General features: G+C 41.7%; 1 protein-coding gene across 2 annotated transcripts in view; it reads right to left on the reverse strand.

Moving 5' to 3' along the window:
• trit1 (tRNA isopentenyltransferase 1) overlaps positions 1 to 17,811 on the reverse strand; it is a 39,669-nt gene extending 21,858 nt beyond the window's left edge. For both annotated transcript variants that reach the window (XR_016118644.1, XM_089023552.1), the window contains exons 1-6: positions 17,639 to 17,811; positions 7,055 to 7,198; positions 5,096 to 5,191; positions 4,819 to 4,964; positions 3,461 to 3,603; positions 3,260 to 3,371 (exon numbers count right to left, since the gene is read on the reverse strand). Coding sequence is in view for 1 of the 2 variants with exons in the window: in XM_089023552.1 (XP_088879678.1) it covers positions 3,260 to 3,371; positions 3,461 to 3,603; positions 4,819 to 4,964; positions 5,096 to 5,191; positions 7,055 to 7,198; positions 17,639 to 17,797 (800 nt within the window). In the remaining variant the exon portion in view is untranslated. The remainder of the gene's footprint in view (positions 1 to 3,259; positions 3,372 to 3,460; positions 3,604 to 4,818; positions 4,965 to 5,095; positions 5,192 to 7,054; positions 7,199 to 17,638) is intronic.
• Positions 17,812 to 18,124: the final 313 nt, after the last annotated feature.

An 18,124-nucleotide genomic window follows, 5' to 3' on the forward strand; every position in this document is an offset into this window, starting at 1 on the left:
GAAATCATCCGATAACAACAGGTGTCGCCAAATTCATTTGTAATCGATATCAAACGCTAAACAGACGACAATCTTATTTATGACAAAATCATATTTTTGGGGGTAAGAAAAAAATAACATCACAGCTTGACATGAAATCTCTTTTGCAGAATGTGCGGTCGGCACACCCAACTTAAATATTTTCATTCCTCATGTGTTTTCATTGGGTCAGCGTGTGCATACCGGAACGTGTTTCCATGTCAACGATACACAGGAAAATTGTATAAAAAGCAATGAAAAAAAACAAATAGATTCATTCATTTTGTGATTTAAAAAAAAATATTCGAGCGGTTCAGTGCACGACAATTGCAGTCATGTCAAAGCGGCTGCAAGTAGAGGACGCGACTTGTATGAATGCACGCACGGGTCATTATAAATTTCATTCCGTTGAGTGCGTCAACGACCAAATGAATCGCGGCACACAGGTATATACTTTAAGTGCTTAGTTTGCATAAGCAATTACTCGCCGCCCCAGAATGCGCCATTAGAGGCCATTTGAGTGTTTTACCCAAAGTTCATTTGCAAAAGCTATTTTGCAAAAGAGTTTGGCGGGTTCAAGCGTGAAGGCGATCCATCTCCCGGGATGCATCTGGGAAATTAACCCTCATATTATGTTGGAAAAAAAAATCATGTTGATTATGTTGTGTGTCATTTTTACCCGGATGTAAAAATCCACAGAAAACAGTCATAATAGGTAACATCAGCAACAACTGTTTCTGAGATTTTATAAGCATACTTGAAAAGAGAGACACCATATTTTCTATCCCATAGATATTTTAGAACTGTTTTGAAGAAAGGAAAAGGAAACATGGAAATGGTTAAAATTGACCCCTTCACATAATGAGGGTTAAAAAAGGGGGGCATTTCTAAAATGGATGGGTCCCGATTGAACTAGATTGCCGAAGAAACGGATTGAAATAAAGCAAAGTACATTCATTGTAGCATACTGAATTTCTAAATTGCAAATGAAAAACCATTGAGTAAAATCTATTTTTCTAATACAGTGATACCTCAGTTTATGAACTTAATTGGTTCCCAGAAAGTCTGTGTAAGGCAAAAAGTTTGTCTTCCAAACATTTATTTCCCATAAGAAACCATTAAAATGAGAATAATCCATTCCCAGGGCCCCATAAAACATAATTTGCTACTAAATAAGCCTTAAAACTACACAAAATATACCGTATTTTATGTATAATAAATGTGCTATTGTATTGTAATTAAATAAATAAACTGTACTGTATAATAAAGTTGTTTTATTTATCTTTGTGATGGTAGTTGTCATGGTAGCAATGGTCGACTTGACGTAATGGTACTGGGACAGCTAAGTCACACAAACGCACACGTCATTTGTGTTTTTCGATGATCTCCTTCTCTTGCTCGACCGTAATTTTCTTTGGTGTCCTCTTCGGCACCTACACTAGCCTGTGGTGGGGTATTTTTCAGTCCCATAAAAGCAAAAATACTCTACTTGATAACAAACCACATCTGCACTGAAGAAAAAAAACCTAGTCCGCCAGCCACCGTGGCGCTTCGACTAGTTTGTTAGCCAAGACTATATGTTCTCGAATGTAATGTTCGTGAGCTAAAGTGTTCGTAAGCTAAGGTATCACTGTATATCAACCAACAATTTTAATTCAAGTCAAAGAATTTATTCATACATAAAATAAACAAATGATGAATGAAATGAATTCATGTGTCAAAAAAGTAAAAGTCAAGAAAGTTGGACATAAAAGACCCAAAATGACCTTTCTAGAGCGTTGTAATGGTGTGTGGTCCTTTGGGGGACACGGAGACATTAAAACACTGAGACACAGCGCCGCGGCGAGCGACCACCGGCTAGCAGAAAACAGCTGCTTGTCCTCGCCTGACTATGCCCGGAACAATTTAGACAAATCTTCTCCAATTTGAGAAGAAGAACCGACAGCCGTGTGAGCTCACTCTGTACCTTTGTGATCAACGTCCGCGGATTCGTGTTGAGCGACCTGACCTCTTTCAGAACTGCGAAAATAGCAGTCGAATCTCATTTCTACACAGTCGCTGTAAAAATTCAGTTGGATCGACCTGCTGATACTCGGGGTAGAGGGGAGGGGAGAATGGGCAGAATAAATATGGGCGGCTGCTGCATGGGGCCTGAGACAGAAATCCGAGAATAGCGACAGAGTACAGGAAATGTCAATTCAATGGAGGGTGAAAAGCATCGACGGAGGACACGAGAGAGAGATTTAACCTTGATGTCTGGCGGTAGAGAAGCCAGCCGGGGGGGATGGAGTCATGAGGGTAAAGGAGTCGCAGACTGGGGGAAGAAAGGGGGTATGAGGGGGGCAGCGCGGGGGGGTGCTTGGCTGATCATATTGCAGATAGAGCGATGGTACATGAGAAAGCGGTGGATTGAAAAGATGGGATGAGGCACCCATGAACACCCATGCCGCAACAAGAACCAACTAGTGACCACCGGAATGCCCATAACCGCCTCTGGAGACATTGCGAGGAAGCCTCACTGTGTCTTTTGTCAAAAACTGATCCACAGTGGACACGGTGACCTGTCAAGACTGGGAAGGAGGGTCTAAATAATGGCAGAATAGCTTGGCTGAGTCTACACCGGTGCTGGAAGAAATCCTCCCATCGTGCCGAATTAACTCATTCACCGCCATTCTCTAATTTATTCGGGAATTGAAAATATGACATGGAGTGCCATTCCCGAATTTGTTTGGATTTTGGTTTTTCTTGCGGGGGTGCCGATAAAGCGCTAGCCAGACCTCTGCCAGTGTTTTTTCCCTCCCACGAGGGGGAAGCATTTCCCTTTTGTACAGCCGCCATTTCAAGCCAAGATAACTCCAGACCCATATAATGTAGGAAGTCACTCATTTTTTTGAATGAAAGAAGAGAGTCAAAGGTTTCTTACGCTGCATTGAATGTTTATGTAGTCCTAAAACTAAATAATCTGTGGGTCCTGGAATTTGAGTGAAAAATGACAAAAACCCTGGCACTGGAGTGGACACATTTTTGCACATCGTCTAGCAGTGAATGAGTTAATTTCCAGACGGAGATGAGCACGTGATCCTGAACTTGATGGGCCGACACTAAACTCACTCGCCAACTATGGTACCCCTTTTGTTGCCTGACAAAAAATGTGCCTAATTAGCAATATGGCTTGTCATATTACGCACCAACAAGCTAAACATGAGCCGGATTTGGTCCGAAAAGTTAAGCATTCCCCCACCTGTCGTTCTGCACTTTCTTCTGATTGAAGCGGACATGGAAGTCCCTGAGCTCCTCGATCAGCCCGACCGACAACATCTCATCGACACGAGCGTCCAGACGCTCGCCCAGAGCTGGAAACAAAGAAACAATGAGGCGGGATCAAATAAGACATGCCCCCAAAATGCGGCATGGATTCATTCATTCATTCAACATCTCCTACCGTCCATGTCGGCGTGGAGCCAAAAGATGCAAGGGTCCTGGTACCTTAACGGGCCTCCCAGGCTGTCGTCGCCCTGCTGGCCTCGTTGTTCCTCCAGCCAGGAACTGTGAGGAACGCCAGTTTCTTGGTGGATCTGCAGGCTCCTGTTGAGCAATGTCACGAGAATGAAGTCATTCACCGAGACAAGAAATGTAAGTGCGATTCTTTGTCCGGCCAGCATTCAGTCAGCAATAAAAAGGATGATTCCTGTCAGGGATGAGAGCGAGGCAACCTAAACCTCCGTGACTCCATAAAAGACCAGAGTGCAAAAACTGCAAGTCGTCAAATGAGCGTGTGTGTGAGAAAATGAAAGTCTCTCACAATCAGTGACGACTGCGCATTAGTACTTTAATTCCCGTATTTTACAGTGTACACTGCGCACCCAAAAGCCTTGATTTTCTTCAAAAGATGACCCTGCGCCTTATACGCAGGTGCGCCTTATACGCAGGTGCGCCTTATACACCGGAAAATACAGTTTATATTATACAGTGAGACCTCAACTTACAAAGACCTTATCTAACAAACTTTTCGTCTTACAAACGTCCAATTTATGAAAATTAAACCTTATAATAAGCACTATTTTCATAATACACACCCACCATGGCTGGCAGAGTGATCTTCGGCGGAAGCACACGACCGAACAGCACCAGAGGTTAAGTTACCAACAGTTCTGATGGAAGGTGACTCTCCTTCCATAAGCCATCAACGACCATCAAAAAGGTAAATAAAACTTTATTTTACAGCACAGTTTATTTCTTTAATTACAGTCCTCGTGTAATGCGCCTCTCTTGCCAAACAGCAATTCCCTTTGACCTTCGACCTCCAACGCCATTCCATCAAGCCATTAATGATCATCACAAATCTAAATAGTGACTTTATTGTACTGTGCAGTGTATTTCTTTCATTACAATACAATAGCACATTTATTATACATAGAATAAGGTATGTTGTGTGTAGTTTTTTAGACTTATTTAGTTGAAAAGTATATTTTATGGAAACCCGGGAACGGATTATTCCCATTTTAATGGTTTCCTATGGGAATTTAATTTTTGAGATACACACTTTTCGCCTTACACACTCTGTCTGAGAACCAATTAAGTTCATAACTTGAGGTCTCACCTTTTTCATTAATTAAAGATGCGCCATGTCGTCCAGTGCGCCTTATATATAGAAAACAATGTGGTATGTTTGATATGACACTCAATATATCACTAAATAAAGGTCAATGAATGTTTTTGGATGAATAATAACTAAATTATATGAAAAAATAAATCCAGCGCCTTACAGTATGCTCCGTGGATATCCGTTGAACGGATTACCTGGCAATTTTGCGCTTGTCATTGGGGTGCAACATGGCAGCCATTTTGGGGTCCACTTCCATAAGTCGCTTGTGCAATTCCGCTCCCCCAAGTTGCTCCAGTTCAAACTTCCTGTCTGTTTCTCCATCATCGCCATCACCCAATTCCTTTAGGTGAAGAGGGACAGAAAAAGAAATGTTGTTACCTTCAGATATGACTTAAAAAAAAAGAAAATATGACTAACAATAAGCTCGGTATAAAGGTCAAAAAGAAATCTTACAAGTTATATTGTGCTCACCCCAGTGTCGAGCAGGACTCGCCACAGCAAGGACTCGATGTAATAGTTTGTTCCTCCGACAATGATTGGCAGTTTATTCTGGCGATGGATGTCATTTATGTCGAGGAACGTTAAGAAAAAGAAACATTCAAGTCCAGTCCTGCACTATTTTCGACTCATTGGATCCGGCACGTGGGTATTATAGTCAGCGAAGTCATTAAATACCTAAAATGCAAATTGAAGAAACATTTTCCTTCACATAAGAAAATGCCTTATAATAATAATAATAATAATACAGTAAAGTCTCGTTATATCGATATTCAAGGGAGTCGGAAAAAATATCGATATAACCGGGACTATTGATATATCCGACCCTGTTTGCATGTAATTTTCTCCGTGCGTGCATAGAAATAGCATCGATATAACCGGGACTATCGATATATCCGATATCGATATAACAAGACTTTACTGTAATAATAATAATAATAATAATAATAACAATAATAAATAAAGCCGCGAGAGAGGCTGCCTTTCCAGCAGCTCCTGTATTTTGCTTTTCTACTTTCATTTCTTTCATAATTTTGCTGCTGTGAAATGTAAATTTCTCCACTGCAAGACTAATAAATGCAATCCAATAATAATAATAACGAAATTGTATTTTAACATCTTCAAATAAACTGAAACAAACTATAGCTACAGCAAAAAATGTTCTTCCATTTTGTCTTTGCCAATCAAAAACATACATCAACATACCGTATTTCCCGGTGTATAAGGCGCACCCCCAAATGAATGGTCTATTTTCAAGTATTTTCCATATAAAAGGCGCACCTTCAATGAAGGAAAATTCAATGTTTCCAAAATATAACATAGTATTGTAGCTCAGTATTATATATACAGTAAAGTCTCGTTATATTGATATTCAAGGGAGTCCGAAAAAATATCGATATAACCGGGACTATCGATATATCCGATATCGATATAACGAGACTTTACTGTATTTGTTTTGAGGTTAGAGACTATGGTTGTAAATAATAATAATAATAATAATAATAATAATAATAATACTACAGTAAAGTCTCGTTATATCGATATCGGTTATATCGATAGTACTGCTTATTACGATACTATTTCTATGAACGCAAGGAGAAAATTTACATGCCGCAGGATCTGATATATCGATAGTCTGGTTATATCGATATTTTTTCCGACTCCCGAGAATATCGATATAACGAGACTTTACTGTAATAATAATAATAATATATAAGTGCCTTTCAAAGCTATAACAATCATCTTCATATTATTTTAAAAAATAAATAAATAACTATCACCTACCAGTGTTAGAGCATAATAGAAATTTAAAAAAAAAACCAACACTTAAATATACCGTTGTAAGGCGCAGTGGTGTATAAGGCGCACCCCCAATGAATGGTATATTTTCAAATATTTTCCATAGATAAGGCGCACCGGACTATAAGGCGCATTTTCACTTAATGAAAAAAGTTTTCCAAATATAATATATAAAGTTTTCCATATATAAGGCAGCGTTCAACGGCCGCACTTGTTTGTACCTTCCTCTGATCACTATTTGCACTGTTTGTCTTTTCCCGTTCCTCTCAGCAGGTTCGAGTCACTTTGAGGCTATTCTCGGAGCTACCACCCCCCCCCCCACAACGTCATATCAGCGAGTGGGTGAGTAAGCGAAGAGTGTGTGTGTGTGTGTGTGTGTGTGTGTGTGTGTGTGTGTGTGTGTGTGTGTGTGTGTGTGTGTGTGTGTGTGTGCAGGAACCCGTGTGCTCTTCTAATAATACCGTACGCTTTCGCATCTGTGCGGCAAGAGACTCCTCAAGACACTTTCGGTACGAAGCACCAAGCGTCTATCCAATTAGTAAAGAGATGAATCGACTCGACTACCCCCTCTTTGGAATCGCTGATTAATCAAAGAGGTGGCACAAATGGGAGCGGCGAGGGGCGGAGGAAGGATATTAGAGAAACGGCTTTATTCCTGAAGTCCACCACCGTGTAGTTGCTAACCAACGGGTCCACAAAGCTGATCATGTGATGCCGACATTGGGCGCACTCCTTGGCGGTCACCTTGTTTGTGATGATATCCAGACCCTGGTACACCTAGAGGGGGGCACATAAGAGAGAGATGAGGGGGGGGGGGGGTTAAATAAAATAAAAAATAAACATAAAATTGTGCAAACACACGCTGGACTCATTTCATCATTCAAATAAATGAAGACAAATAAAATCCCGCTCCTAATTACGGGTCAACCGTTGAGCTTGAACACATATGCCAGCATTTGCACACACGAAATAATCTCGATAAAAACATTGTTTGACTAAATTTAGTGACTTTCCATACACAAATAGAAAAAGCCTATTTGAACGCTATATGATTTGACAGGGAAAATACATTCAACGGTCAACAGATTTAACTCATTGACTGCCAGACAATGTGCAAAAATGAGTCCACTCCAGTGCTGGACTTTTTGTCATTGCCACTCGAATTCCGGGACCCACAAAATATTGACTTTTAGGACCACATAAACATTCAATGCAGCGTAAGAAACCGGAGACTCTCTTCTTTCATTCGTTAATTCCTACATTTTTTTTCCTTTCCACAAGGTGGAAATGCTTCCGCCTTGTGGAAAAACATTACCAGAGGCCACGGCCAGCGCTTTATTGACACCCAAACATGAAAAAAAACAAAACCCGACTAAATTGTGTAATGGCGCTCTATGTGATACTTTCAATTTCCGAATAAATTCATGAATGGCAGTGAATGAGTTAATTTGACGCGTTAAAAGAATACAAGTGCATGAGGAAATACAAGTGGCATTCTTGGTCTCAATTCATCATGCTTTTTTTCTCTTATAAATATATCATCAGTGTAAGGTGCGGGCGGCCATGTGAAACCGCTCAACATGTGACACAACACACCACCTCTGTCCACTTGACATAACGCAATCAGGTGATTAGTGGGAGGGCCGGTAAAGGGGGGCGGCAGGGGGCTCCCTGCAGGTATGCGACAGTCGGGTGTCAAAGTCCTTCTGGGCTTTTTCGCAACGCGGTGTGTTTTCTTGACACGAGGGACCTTGTTTGAACAGCTATAACATTCATCTCTTGCTTCTATTCATGCTTAGAATAATTCCCGGAAGGTGGTGACGAAATAAAAAGAAGACACGCTGAAAATGTATCCATCATAAATTACTGTAGTTTCCTATGTATAAGGCGCACCGGGTACAAGGCGCACCTCCAATGTATAGTGTATTTTTAAATATTTTCCATATATAAGGCGCACCAGACTGTAAGGTGGACCTTCAATGAATGAAAAACATTTTTTCCAAATACAGTAAAGTCTCGTTATATCGATATCGGATATATCGATAGTCCCGGTTATATCGATACTATTTCTATGCACGCACTGAGAAAATTACATGCAAACAGGGTCGGATATATCGATAGTCCCGGTTATATCGATATTTTTTCGGACTCCATTGAATATCGATATAACGAGACTTTACTGTATAATACACAAATATATCCAAGTTTTCCAAATATACGGTTGATAGAGATTAGACATAATAAGTAGTTATCATATTTAAAAGTTTCATGCTGTTATATGCTTAGTCAACATGTGTGACTCGAATACACAATTGAAGCACAGACAATCTGGGGTCAATTAGGTCAACAAACACAGCAAGTTAAACTGTCATCTAGGAGATCTGGCCTTGGACAGATTTTAGGACTTGGGATGCTCCTTTATCACCGAAGCAATTTACGACTTAAAACTTCTTCACAGGAAGAGCTCATTAGTCAGGTTACTAATGTATCAGTTCATGGAAGAGACAATGTTTTATTGCTTACAGCTGTTCACGCTCAGAACGTTCCAGGGGCGTGGTATTCTAATCAAGAAAACTATGTTTTATTAATGTATCGCATACATTTGCATATACTCTCAATAAATAGCTTGGCAGAGGGCTGCAGAATTCAGGCGTCTGTAATGAATGGCTGCGTCTCCTGCCGGCATTAAAGACAATCTTTCTGGGTTCGAGTCTTTGTCCACAGTGTCCGATTGAACATCTCTGACAACGGCACACCACATTATAAGGCGCTACCAGTAGAGGCTGGGGTTACACACGACTTCTTCTCCAGAGGGGAAATGGAATCAGTCGGTGGCTGCTGACAGTAGTTACGAGACATGTTGTGGCTCAATATGACTTCACATTTAAGGCGCACCGGCGTATAAGGCGCAATTTGAAGTAAATCAAGGCTTTTGGGTGAGCCTAATACACTGGGAAACACAGTATTTTAAACAAACCATCAACCAAAAGTTGATAGTCTTAAACCACTTTTGTAATGGTTTGCGAGTTGTGAAGTTGACATGTCACATTCAATCAAGGAAAAAGATTCCAAATGATGTATTTTGAATGCCATTTTTTTTGCCCAAAATTATAAAAAACTAGCATTTGAACAAGGGTGTGTAGACCTTTCATAGGCAATCCATGCCTGGGTGTGTGCGTATGCAGCATGACGGGGCAGAGCAACCCGACATGATAAATTATTCACTGATTCACTGCACGACACCAGTCGGACCACAAGAGGAGTGGATGGATGCACGGATGAATGCATGGGTGGATGAAGGGATGTCTCAAGCCTGATTCACTTTTCCCAAAAAGGCTACAAAAGTCGGCCGGGATAATATGAAAAAAATATAGAGCAAAAAAGATATGAATAAAAAAGGTGCAAAAGCGGCTCGTGGAGCGCCGTGTACTTGTGACCGAGAACAGGATGCCTCCCATTCATTTTCACACGTTATCCATCAGCACGCCTACTTTCCTTTCCCCTCCACCCTTCACTCACCATCTTTTCTGACACACACGCACGCACACATGCACATATACACACGCGCACACACACAGAGGCCATTTGTAAAAATGAGAAATCCCAACACGACTTTCAAGGCGGACGTTTGACAGAAATTCAACTCTGGATTTTTTTTATTTTTTTCCTGATGTAGAATTTGTTTATCAAAACATTCAGGATGTGATTTTTAAGTTTAGACTAGATTAGCTTTTACTAGCCTCGCAGTGAAGAAGTTTACATTTGACAGCAACAAAGTGAAAGTAAGAGGAAAGGAAGAAGTAGAAAAACTAATACAGGGCCTGCTGTAAAGGCAACCTCTCTCATGGCACCATCTATAAGTCAAAACAACAACAAAAATAACTAATAATGTGACACAAAAGACACAGTATTTGTTGTATGAAGCAGTTTTAGGTGAAAGAGGAGAAGATCAAAGTGTCCTTTTCACCAGTGGATCAGGGACGTCTTCGTGGAATGTGCACTTTTGCTACAAGCTAAATGTTGAAAGCAAACACAAAGCTGTAGTATCCGTTGATGAAAAGAGATTGTCACACATCTCTATATGCTACAGCTGCGTTTCAACATTTACCTTGTAGTCGACGTGCACATTCCACCATGATGTCCCTGATCCACTGGTGAAAAGATGAATTGATCCTCTCCTCTTCCATCTAGAACTGCTTTATGTAACAAAGAGGGTACAGAAAGTGCTAAAGAATGAATGCCTCTCTGTGTCTTTGTGTTGTAATATTGTCTTTGTTTTGTCACATTTGTTTTTTTTTGTTCTTTTGACTTCAAGACGGCGCCGCGAGAGTGGCTGCCTTTCCAGCAGCTCATGTATTTTGTTTTTCTACTTTCATCCTTTTATCACTTTGCTGCTGTGAAATGTAAATTTTTCCACTGCGAGACTAATAAAGGCAAATCCAATCCAATCTCCTGCCCCATGTAAATCTACTTCAATTCCAAGCCGCGACAGTTCCACATATGCAGTGGCGCTCTATGCAAGAGGAAAAAGCCAAACGGCAACTTAAATGTCAGTCAAATGGAGTACTGGCTGACATTCTTGCAGGCGAAAGCCGGGATGGGATCAGACAACAAGCCGAGTGTCTGGAGTTCGGGAGGGTCGACGGTGGGCCGGCATGGGGACCGGGACGCGCCGCAACAAAACAGCTGTCGCTTTGGCACATGTAGGGCGAGAGCGTGGAGAGAAGGCGGGGTAAGAGGAAGAGCGGAAAGAACAAACATCCATTGAGAAAATGAAAACAGGGCTCAGGGATTAAGCGGGAGGAGGAGTTGGTAGGCTTCATAGCCCTGCGGTCAGTCGCACGGGGAGAGCTAATGATGATGCCAAAGATATGATCGCCTTATGCACTACTTTTTCTACAGAGGGGGGAGTCTGTGGTTGCTGACAGTAGTTGCGAGACCTGTTGTGGCTCAATATTCCATTTCTCACCTTCCTTTTATTTTCAAAATCCTGGAAAAAAAATCCCAGCTACACTCTCACCTCTCTCAGAATGATCTCTACGAACCATTCCAATCTGGTTTCCGCCCCCACCACAGTACAGAATCAGCTCTCTTAAAAGTCACGAACGATCTTCTTTTGGCAGCTAGATCCTCTTCCTCCCTCCAGCTCTGTGTGCCCCCCTGCCCGTCTCAGCACGATGGGGGACAGAGCGTTCAGCTGCTCTGCCCCCAAACTCTAGAGCGCACTTCCTCCCAACATTCGTAACATCGATTCTCTTCCCACCTTCAAATCCCATCTCAAAACCCACCAAATTTCCCCATTGTGGGACGAATAAAGGTTTTCTGATTGGGATTATTTAAAATCGCATTTTCTGAGTAGCTCTTTCTCTTGTTTCTATTTATAATTGTATTTTATTTATTGTATTATTTGTAATTGTATTGTATTTATTATAGTACCTATGCTTGTCTGTGACTGTAAAGTGTCCTTGAGAGCTTTGAAAGGCGCTTAAAATAAAATGTATTATTATTCTTATTACTTCACATATAAGGCGTACCTGCGTATAAGGCACAGGGTCATCTTTTGCAGAAAATCAAGGCTTGTGGTTGTGCCTTATACACCGAAAAATACGGTACATGATCACCACCCCCACCCGATCCGTCTTTTTCCTCAAAGCACCACCCTTAAACAATTTAATCCTTCCATCTCCTCTCTCTTACTCTTTGTGGGGAATGGCCCAGTAATGCCAGACTAATAAATCATTCATGCCGTCCTGCCTCCTCCCCCCTTCCGCCGCCACACATCCACTTCTCCCTCAGTGCGCAACTGTAGAGGCCGCCGCTGCCTTTGCCGCTCATCGCAAGCGCACCAGCGCGGCTGACAGAAATGCGAAGTTAATCAGCCCTGTGTTTTCGCTCCGTTCCCACACAACCGCCGATAATTCATCAGAAAATGTGATGTCGGCGAAGGCGGCGTCTGAATTTCAATTTCACTGATACGTCACCAGCCCAGACAGGTCACAGTCACAGTAGATGGGATGGTGGGAGCGCGGAAAAGAGAGTGTGAACTGGGGGATGCGTTGCATACGTCGATAAGCAGCCGGTCACCATGTGAGTGTGGCTAACGCAACCAGATGCTCCTCTATTTGCGTCTAATGTGAGAATTTTGTTTTTGCTTCATCATCGACTAGCATTCCACTCGCTGTTCAAACAGACATAGAGTAAAGTCTCGTTATATCGATATTCAAGGGAGTCCGAAAAAATATCGATATAACCGGGACTATCGATATATCCGACCCTGTTTGCATGTAATTTTCTCCGTGCGTGCATAGAAATAGTATCGATATAACCGGGACTATCGATATATCCGATATCGATATAACGAGACTTTACTGTACTAAGATTAGCAATCGTTAATACAGACGCTCCCCAATTTACGAACAAGATACGTTCTGAACAGTCGTTCGTAAGGTGAATTTTTTCGGAAGTTGCTTCAGTGCTATATTTTGTATGGAATGTGTTTTTAAGGCTTATATAAGTACAGTAAAGTCTCGTTATATCGATATTCTCGGGAGTCGGAAAAAATATCGGTATAACCGGACTATCGATATATCCGATCCTGCGGCATGTAAATTTTCTCCTTGCTTTCATAGAAATAGTATCGTAATAAGCAGTACTATGGATATAACCGATATCAATATAACGAGACTTTACTGTATGTTTAAAGGTGTAGAAGTACAGTAAAGTCTCGTTATATCGATATTCAAGGGAGTCCGAAAAAATATCGATATAACCGGGACTATCGATATATCCAACCCTGTTTGCATGTAATTTTCTCTGTGCGTGCATAGAAATAGTATCGCTATAACCAGGACTATCGATATATCCGATATCGATATAACGAGACTTTACTGTATGTTTAAGGCTTGTATAAGTAACCTGTATTGGTTTGTCCTGAAAAATAAACCTTTCATCAAATATATGCTCTATAAAGATATGTACATGTACAACTGGAAAGAATACTACATATGTCACGACAAAAATGTTCATATGTACCATTGTTCGTAACTCGAATTTTCATGAGTAGGGGAGTGTCTGAATTGAACAATTTTCACGTTTCCGATTATCAGCCCACCTCCTTTACTGCACCCGCAAAAATGTTTGTACGTACCATTATTCGTAACTCGAATGTTCGTAAATTGGGGAACGCCTGAATTAGAAAGTGAGACTTTTTAAAACCCCAGTAACGAGATCTGTTGCTACGCAAAGCAGTTGGTGTATATGCGAGTGTAACTAAAAACATGACCAGCCATTCCGCACGCTAATTTCAAGCTCCGCAAGCCAACTGATAACACCAAGCGGTTGCTTGGTGTTTCTCACACATTCAACACATGGTGACAAATCGACTCTCTTTTGTCACTAAGCTCACATAGAAAGAAACGCGGCAGCTCTTACGTCCAAGCATGCGTAAAGTGAATGCTCAGCGCCCACCAGTACACCCCCCTGCCATAAAAGGCCCATGGACACAACACGCCTGACCTATTTGGTTGACCTGTTGGACCCTCGAGAGGACGAGACCCGTCCCACAAGCACAGAAACACTGCCCCCTGCCAAAAAAAAGACATTTATTTTTTTCGGGTGACAATATGTTGTTCGTTAACAAATCACACACATCGCTGCAGGTGATGAATAACAATTAACTTTTTCTCATTTTAAATAGGCTTGAAAAAGGTCAAGCAATTCCACCAGCTGCTTTGTGCACCGTTGACCATTGTCTGGTGTTAATCGTGACAATTGTCCTGGGTGTATTCTTGCTCTCTTTTGCCCCAAAAGTCAGCTGATATGGTCTCCCAACTCAAACGTAAATGGAACAGAGAGGCTCCTTTCACAAAAGCGCAAACAAAAAGCCTCTTGGAAGAACTTGTCACAACTTGAGCCACACAAAAACGAGCCTCGTTTAGTGGCACGGTTGGCGTACTGCACTAAATCCAAGTTCCATTCGGATGGATGCAAGCGGTTTGATGAATGAGCGGCTAATTTAAAGGACAACCGACACCATACTTTTGTTTCCTAATTGACACCAGAAAAACGTTTTATAGCATCTAAAATACCCAAAACACGCAGGCTGATATTTTAGTCACATGCAAAACATCCCCTTGTTCGTGACGTCACGCCAGAATACTCCTTCACAAATTGCCTCGCTCCAGAATCGAAACAATGGCTTCAGAGAGTTCAGATTCGGAGAAGATGCGTTCTTGTGACTCATCCAGTTATGAATATGAGTCAAATAGTTCAGAAGAGGAAAGCATAAATGTTTGCAATCAATTAAAGAAGTCCTTCCGTATCAATTCGAGCCAGCTGGACTCCAATGTAGAACCCAGAAAATGCACAAGATGACGCACAAGCTCTGTTGGAAATGGGCTGATTTGTCCGCTGGGAATTTGTGTAAACTTACTCCTTCTTTATGCGTGTTACCGCAATTGGCTACGACACACAACGATTCACCATCGCGTTATTTATGTAGTTTTCGATCAACACCGTGTTTTCAGATGAAAAAAAATGACCCAAAATGCATTGTGTGTCGCTTTCTCGGTCAGGGGCGTTCCCTCCGTGACGTCACTTAGGGCATCATCATCGAGTTGATGACGATGCCCTCAACTCGAAAACAAGACTTCATGAATATTCAGCGTGAGTCTTAAAACGTTAAATAGAGCTATATGCGGTGGAATCTTTGTAAAATGCGCTCGGTAGAAGTCATTTGAAGTGATTTTACAAATTATGGACGCAACTTGTCCAAAGGTGTCGGTTGTCCTTTTAGCCTCCTCCAACGTCCTCCGTATCAGCTGATGGGCGCTGATCGCATTCCCAAACTAAACATAGCGACTCCATTTTTCTGGAGGGCCCACTTTAGGGATACTTGATTTATTGAGCGTAGAGCAAAACATTGAGCATTTATGAGTGCCATGGATAGCATGTTCATTTAATGAGGGAATAATATCACCCTGCGTGTTCAATGAATGTGAGCAAAGGGGGGCGCAAACAGGGGCGTGATTGGAGCACAATAGGAGTGTTAGGGACTGTGGGAACCAATTCTATCCAGGACAATGGGCACTTCCCAGTGGCTATTCACCATCGGCCGCCGGGCCGGCGTAGCGCGGCGCTGAATATGCACCAGCTCAGCACAATGCCGCTTTCTCCCAAACAAGACTAGACTGTTTCCTATCCCAAAAGACAACACGGGCTCGCGCGACGCCGTACACAGTCCTCATTCTCACATTAACAGTGAGTCTCTCCCATCACATCCGCCTGTCGTTTTGTTATTTTTTCGTGTTCTCTCGGGCCGCTGCGCGTCCTAACGGGAGGGCGTCCACAAGGCCGGGGATTGTGGGGCGAGGCGCACGAACAAACTAGGGCACTGCTTTTTTTTCTCTAAGAGCCACTGGTCTTCGGAGATATTCCGGGCAGCAGAGATGTTATTAGCGTAACCCAGTTAACACAAGAGCAGGTGACTCCCACTGTCAAGGACAAAACAAAAACAGCAGAAGTGCTGGGTTAAAAATAAAACAAGGATAATGAGGCTAATGACAATTATTGGTGTCAGAGCACGTGCAACGGGGACGCAAACGGAACCTGTCATGTGACTACATTTGTGCCGGCCCAGTGTTGCTATGGTGACGGAGCCTGACAACCAAACAGAGAGGACGAGTTAAAGAGAATAGCGCTTGAGAACTCGTCGGGGATGCTTCTTATCTACAAAAACACATGCAGAAGCAAACAAAGACGCAGACACACAGCGGGCGAAGCACCTTTTTGATCATTCCTTGCTTTCAAATAAAGCCCAGTAACTCCAATGTTAGCAAATAGAAGAAGATGGCAAGTCAGGTTATCATGACATCTGTATACATGCAACATAAAGTTAATTTGCCTTAATGTGTCAAATTTAAAATAAATGGCTTAATTTATGTCATCACATAAATGCATTTGAACAAATTAAAGGCCTCTCCTTAGATGAAAAATTATCTCAGATAGGCAATCCACAGTGTGAGCGACTAAACACACCTTGGCCACTAAAAGATAAAATATCATACAGAAAGTGACTCATTATTAAAAGCTATCTAAAAAAAACCTTCCCTTTTAACAACCCATACCTGCCTTGTGGTGTAAAAGTCAATATACAGTTGCACTCCAAATGTCAAGAGCTGCTTGTTGGTGATGCAAATTAGAACAAGTCAAAAAGTTTACAGTCAAAAGGGAGGTAGCTTTCATTTCCACAGACTATATTACATCCATGATGCTCTGGTTACCGTGGCAACATCAGTCTCCACTAAAAGAGCAAGCAGCACTCTTATCTTGCCCTTGCCTGCAGTGGCATAAAACAAACACAGGTCTATTGTGTACATATGATGCTGTGGAAAATACAACCTTACCTTAACTTCCTGCAATGCCAATATTGGTCCACACTACCCTGCTTTCCCCAGGATAAATCTCCCCAAAAAATCTTCTTTGCAGGACAATTTATTAATTTGTGAAATTGATAACTTGCGAGTATATAAAATGTTGTAGCAGAAGCGTCCAATGAACTAACAATGTCACTTACTCACCTTCGTGAGAAGTGAAGTCATCAGCGGCAATCAGCGTTGCCATATGCTAAAAAAAGTTTTGACTTCAATGAAACGATTTCTGTACCCTATTTTTTGTCCACGCCGAAAACGGCACCTCTCATCGGTAAGATTTGAATGATAAATGTTCTCTTACACAGTATATTCGAGTACTACTCAAAGATTTATTTGCATCATTTCAGACACCGTCCGTCAATTCATCATGTGTGACGTCAAACAGATAGTAGCCCAAAGACGGCCTGCACAAAAATAAAAATACTGCCGTACTTATTAAATTATACGGTACCGTAAAATAATAAACAAGAGTCTCGATGTGTCCTCACTTTTTGTTAATCTTTGCGATAGAAGTCAATTGAATAGCCTAGTAAATGCTTTGGCTATAGTTATTTTAAGACAAATTTCAAGGCGCATTCGGGACAAGTGTTGACGGAGGATTTTTTTGGGGGGTCTTGAATGACAGATCCAAAACATTTTACCATGATCTGGGGGGTAAATTTAAAAAAAAATAGTACAAAATAGGTTATTTAATGTAAGTAAAAGTCATTTTCCGAGCTCGTAACCTTTGTTAACTTCAGCCCGTCACTCCAAATGACGCCTTATCCCGCGTTGTCACGTTTCATACCTGCATGGAATCGGCGCTGATTATCTCTCCTCGGAGTCGTTTTCCGATCTCAATAGCCAACTTTGATTTACCGGTTCCTGTGGCTCCTAAAATGACCACCAAAGACGGCGACAATGCTCTCCCCAAGCCACACTTGACGCTCAGCGTGGACGCCGCCATGATGTCTTTCTCAAACAAAGATGGCGACCGTCCTCGCGCATGCGCGGATGGGTTGAGGGGAAAAAGGGCGGAGTTTCGTTGCCGCGCAACTGAAAGCCGTTGCCACTGTAAGGCTCATTTGAATTGTACAACCTTTACTGTTCCCACAATGGGGAAATTTGCTAATAATAAATTAAATTATGTCATCCCTTTTAGAAGTGGTTCATTTATTGTGATAAAATTACACAACCTGTAACCAATTTATATACTGTATGCATATAAATGTATTCAATGGTGGTTGTTGCATTCAATTTCAATACAAAAAAGTAACTATTTCACCCTCCGTTA

Source organism: Hippocampus bargibanti, linkage group LG20 (genome assembly GCF_051943395.1).
Source record: "Hippocampus bargibanti isolate YZ-2025 linkage group LG20, ASM5194339v1, whole genome shotgun sequence".
NCBI classification, from domain to species: Eukaryota; Metazoa; Chordata; class Actinopteri; order Syngnathiformes; family Syngnathidae; genus Hippocampus; species Hippocampus bargibanti.